Source organism: Olea europaea, chromosome 13 (genome assembly GCF_002742605.1).
Source record: "Olea europaea var. sylvestris chromosome 13, O_europaea_v1, whole genome shotgun sequence".
In the NCBI taxonomy this organism is placed as follows: Eukaryota; Viridiplantae; Streptophyta; class Magnoliopsida; order Lamiales; family Oleaceae; genus Olea; species Olea europaea.
Window position 1 is genome coordinate 19,729,069 of NC_036249.1, and position 5,923 is coordinate 19,734,991.

At 34.3% G+C, this 5,923-nt stretch overlaps 1 protein-coding gene across 1 annotated transcript; it reads left to right on the plus strand.

Annotated features, from left to right (window-relative positions):
- Positions 1-2,187: 2,187 nt before the first annotated feature.
- LOC111408518 lies at positions 2,188-2,673 on the plus strand. The gene has a single exon (XM_023038266.1). The coding sequence runs from the start codon at positions 2,188-2,190 to the stop codon at positions 2,671-2,673; it is 486 nt and encodes a 161-aa protein (XP_022894034.1).
- Positions 2,674-5,923: the final 3,250 nt, after the last annotated feature.

A 5,923-nucleotide genomic window follows, 5' to 3' on the forward strand; every position in this document is an offset into this window, starting at 1 on the left:
AGAGAGAGAGAGAGAGAGAGAGAGATTACTAACAAAATCACTTAGTACCTTATTTAAACTATTCGGCATAGCTTGATCCTTCATTTAAAGAGTTCAAAGACACTTCATGTTCATGTGCACACATAGAAGAATGTAACAATTGATTGGAACCCATGAATCAATCACAAAGATTAGTTATTTGACAGTTGAATGTGCACTCTGTCATCACTACCCATGACCATAAACACAAGACTGCTACTAAATGTAGAATTGTTTGCGCCAACCATAAGTTGACAATCTGCACATGGAAAACAGTCATTCAAAACTTTATCATGTATAGAATAACTATAAGCTACAGCTTTTAGGTCGTTTAGTTTAACTAGAATACCTTCAACACCTAAATCTTCAATCATGAAACAAGAACGAGGCCTATGAAATGGATTAGGCATAGACACCTCATTCAACTGTCAAAATAACAAGTTAGTATGTGTAGAACAACATAATTCGATAGATAACGTATTTGAATTTTTAAACCATTATTTCCCATTTTTCTTATTACATTGGATGAACTGGCAAGGGCAAAGCCAAGTAATATCGCTGCAACAGTACCAACTTCTGAAAGTGCAAGTAAATCAGACTGCAGAAGTAAAAAGAAATATTTAGCATCGTCAAACTCAAACAAAAAGAAAAGCAAGAGTTTTTTGCAATGCCATAATGGTATACTATAAGTAACATGATTGCCTTACATCAGTAACATGGATGCACCACAGGAATATTTCAAACTACATAAACCTTAAACTTCTAAGAGCCACATCTTTGTAAATTGATGAACTTTTATGAGATGAATACAAAGGTAACCACTAAGAGTTATAGCTGGAAAAAGTCTATATGAGTTTTGAAGTCACAATTATGAGTTCTACAAGACTAACGGTTAAAAGCACACTGTTTCATGGAAATATTTCTCTCATATTTGGATCTGTGCATAGCCACTCAATAGTAAGGGGGCTTACTTAATAGCATGGAAGGAAAATAACAAATTTCATCCCCTAAAGATTTTTGCTAAAAAAGTTAGGGATCAAACCCAGATGCTAAGATTAATTCCTCGGCTTCACAAGCTTCTGCATTTACAATGTTGTAATACCAACACAATTTCTCTTGTCATCAAGATTGCAATCCATGGTTTCTTACTTTTTAATTTAAAAATTGACAAATTATATATAAATTTAAACATAAGATATCATCAAAATGAGGTTCTTACAAAAAAAATTCTTCTTTCAGTTGAATTTTGTGGCTTGAATATTTTGTTTCAATCTAAATGAATTTGCAACTTAATCTTGAATATGGTCAATTTGTAATAAATTCTACTGCAAGTGAAACCTGATTCAGTCATGAAAGAATTAAGCAATAGCTTACGTTTCTCTACCAGGAAATATCAAGTTCAAAAGGGCAACTTATAATTGTAAGATATGAAAAAAACTGAAAGATGTGTTTATTGCATCAACCTAAGATATATGAGTCATGTATGTCTAATTATTCAAGCTCTAATGTCTAAATAAACATAAATGCTTGTGAAAGGAAATTCAAATAATTGAAAATCTAAAAAGATTCAGCACTCACTTTTGATGAGAAAAAAAGTAAATTAAATATTATATGATGATCCAAGGCTACACTGAAATTTGCCAATGTGAATAGGTATCGTATTTATTGAAGATTTCAAGAGTTTGTCCTCATGACTAAAGCAACAAATGTCAATTAGAACTAATTGACAACTTTCCTTTTATGATTAATGCAATAACGTTTTAAAGTAAATTAGTAACATACTAGATATAGATATAATTTTGAATAAAAGGTAAAACTGGAATTTTGCAATATATGTAAGGAAAATATTGTTGAAAATTACTTTTTGCATTTTCCCACTTTTAGGAATTTTTAAAGTAGTTGTAGGTGATGTTAGAACTTATATACTATTAGAAGTTAATTATTAGTTAGTTAGCTGCCAACTGTATGTTAGTTGTTAGTTCATTTTACCAGCTGTATTTTCTTTACATTTTGGCTCTATTTTGGCACCTATTTATATCCTGTAAAGTCATGACATTTGCATGAAATAAGATTCCAGAATTTTCCTCATACTCTAATATGGTATCAGAGCAAACTCTCCCTGTGCTCACCCTTCGCTCATCCCCTTCCTGTTCATGATTTCTCTTTGCAATGGAGCCAACACAATCTGATTACACATCTGAATCACATTCATCCACGAGCAAATCAGCCATTGATGAATCGTCAAGTCCGTATTTCCTGCATCATTTAGACAGTCCAAGTTTGTTACTGGTTTCTCAGCCACTTACAGGAGATAACTATGCCTCCTGGAGTCGTGCCATGATGATCGCCCTTTTGATAAAGAACAAACTGCCATTCATTGATGGATCAATGAAGAAATCGGAGGATACGAATCCTGACTTGATTAATTCGTGGATTCGAAACAATAACATGGTGATGTTGGGGATCCTCAACTCAATTTCCAAGGACATTTTAGCAAGTGTTATATATGCATCCACTGCTCACGAGATCTGGAATGATCAGCAGAGCAATAGGCCAAGGATCTTCCAATTGAAGAAAGATCTGATGAATTTGACTCAAGATCAAAACAATGTGAGCATTTACTTCACCAAACTGAAGACTATATGGGAAGAGTAGAGCTAGTTTCGACCAAATTGAAGCTGTGGAAAGTGCACATGTGACGGTGTAAAGAAATTGAATGAATACTATCAGATGGAACATATCATGTCCTTCCTTATGGGGCTGAATGACACCTTCTCTCAAGCTTGTGGTCAGATCCTTCTCATGGATCCCATACCACCAATCAATAAGGTATTTGCAACGATTTCACAGGAGGAAAATCAGAAAAGGCTGAATATACTATCCATCGGGAATGATGCATATGGTGCTGTTGCATTTGCCTTAAAATCTGACAATGCGAGAACAGTATCTAATCCTAGAATTGGTGCCTTTGGAAACCTCAAGAAGAAGGAAAGGCCTTATTGCACTCATTGTAAATTCCATGGACATTCGGTGGACAAGTGTTACAAAATTCATGGGTATCCACCAGGATACAAGCCAAGCCCGAAGGACAATTTCTAAGGCTACTCCACCTCCAATCCAGTAAATCAAATTTCACTTAATACTTAGATGAATCAGCATTCTGGTATGGAAAATTTTATGCAAAATCTGAATCTTGAACAATATCAATAGCTAATGAGAGTACTATCCAACCATCTGACTTCAAGCGCCATTGTTACTGCTGCTGATCATGATAAGCACACCACCTCATGGGCTGCCTCAGGTATATGTCATTCTATGTCAATGACTCCCATCTTTACTGATAAAAGTATTTGGATTGTTGATACGGGGGCTACTAAACATGTTTGTTCTATTGCTGATGTGTTTTTGAACTTAAGACCAGTCAATGATGCAAGTATTATCTTACCAAATCACACACGTATATTAGTTAGTCTATGTGGTGATGTCAAGTTGAGCAATACTTTGGTGCCGCGTGATGTCTTATATGTGCCGCAATTCAAATTTAATTTGATATCAGTTAGTGCATTAACTGATGATTCTCAGCTCATTCTGAATTTCTTTCCTGATTGCTTCATTATTCAGGAAGCTTCAACCAAGAAGACGATTGGCAAGGGTGATAACTTTTAGGAGTTATACGTATTTGACACTAGAAACCTTAACTCTTTTATACATGCTTTTGTCAGTAATGTGTCTGCACACATATGGCACAATCGTCCTGGTCACTTGTCTTTCAAAAGATTAGATATCTTGAAAAATCAAGTAGCTTGTGATATGTCAAAATTGAACAAACATCTTCCATGTTATGTGTGTCCCATTGCTAAGCAAAGGAGATTATCCTTTGAATCCAATAACGGACTTTCTAGCAAGCCTTTTGATTTGTTGCATTGTGATATACGGTGATAAGTGTATTTTATACACTTATTCGGTACCTTAAATAGTGATATTTGATGGTTCTTTTGACAAATTATATTCTAAAATTTTGTCTCTTATGTTTAATAGGTGAAATTTTATGAAGGAAAAGGGAATTGAAGGAATGAAGCAATAAAAGGCGAAATGCAGAAGTTTGGGGACCAAGTAGTAACAATTCAATAGTTGATCCGGACCATGAATCGAAGATTGAAGAATTTAGAGATCAAATTTTATATTTTGAAAAGTGAAGGACTTGGATTGAATCAAAGTAGACATGTGTTGTAAGAATAAAAGGACTCAAGGATCAAATTGCATTATATTGAAAGATTGAGGACTTGATGGGTAATATTACATTAAAGGGTTTGAATTTGAGTCAATTATGGTGGCTGTAAAGGGGAATATACATGAATTCACGCTGGGGAGTTTTTTGGAAAAAAAAATTAGAGTCCTTTTGTTAGTCAAATTTGGTAGCTCTAGGTTTTTTTATATATAATATATATATACATCCCAACTAAAAAAAGGACCAGCAGAGGAGAGGAGGACTAGAATTATTTGGGAGCTGAATTATATTCTCTCTCACACAAGTCAGCAGCTTGGGAATTGGGAGATAGATATACGCATAAAACGGCAGCTTTGGGAGTTCTTGGGATTCAAATTGCGACTGCCATAATTTATATACATACATATATTCCACACGGCAGCTTTGGGGAGAGAGGTCGGTGGCTGGAATTACAAAAGAGACAGAGCAGAATTAAAGAATCTGCCGACTGGGACTATGCAAACATAGAAGTCGCTGATTTTGGAGAGACAGAAAGGGAGAAAACACACGGAGCACGACAAAAGACGACATATTCAGTCTTGCAAATTATTTACGTTCCGTCAATTGACCCGGTGATGAATTTCCTAATAAACTTGTGTTTTCCTTCCATTATTATGCATAGCTATATTTGATTTTAGGGCGAACAACGTAACTTGTTTGGAACCCTTTATTTCGTTGAATTAAGATTTTAGTGCTTTTATATTTTATGTGTTGATTTTAATGTTGTTCTTAACACATTTAATTACTTAATCACTAATTAGATGATTTGCAAACAATAATTGCGTAGAGATGCAAATGATTTGTTTAGACCACATGTTAAAATCCGGTAAATCGATATAACGTGTCGAGATACTTATATTGATTGCTGTGGTCGTGTGTGAATTCTTAAAACCAATGTTTTGTTTAATTAAATTTAATTTGCATAGAGATATGGAATTGAACTAATTAAATAGGCTCAACAAGAACTCGAGAGGGGTAAGTTGAATACAATAGAAGAATTCGACCGAACACTACTTTAGGTTTTATGAATCTTGATTTATGAAGTAAAGGTGACCAATAGGTGAAATTGTTTCGCCCTAACATCCATTTATTGTTTGAATTCTCAATCACTTTTCATTGCATCCAATCGCATTTTTAAGTATTTAGAATAAAAATCACATTTAATCATTGTTTTTGTCTATTTTCGTTAATTAGAAGTTAGGAATAATAAATTGAATACTAAAATATAGTCCTTGTGGGAACGATAATTCAGACTCAAAATGTCCACTTTACTACTTGTTACGATCCGTTCACTTATGGGATAAAATCGACAACAATGGGGACCATACCATATTCAATCACACTCGGGACATAAATATTTTTTAACTCTAGTTGATGATTGTTCAAGATTTACTTGGATATATTCACTACACCAGAAATTTGATGCTAAGAATACTGTACATCGATTCTTTAACGTGGTCACCACTCAATTTAATGCCAAAATAAAAGGCTTCAGATCAGATAATGCACATGAGTTGTCCTTTACTGAGTTTTTTTGCTGAAAAAGGGGTCTTACATCAATTTAGTTGTGTGGAGAGACCACAGCAAAACTCGGTTGTAGAACGAAAGCATCAACATTTGCTAAATGTGGCTCGTTCT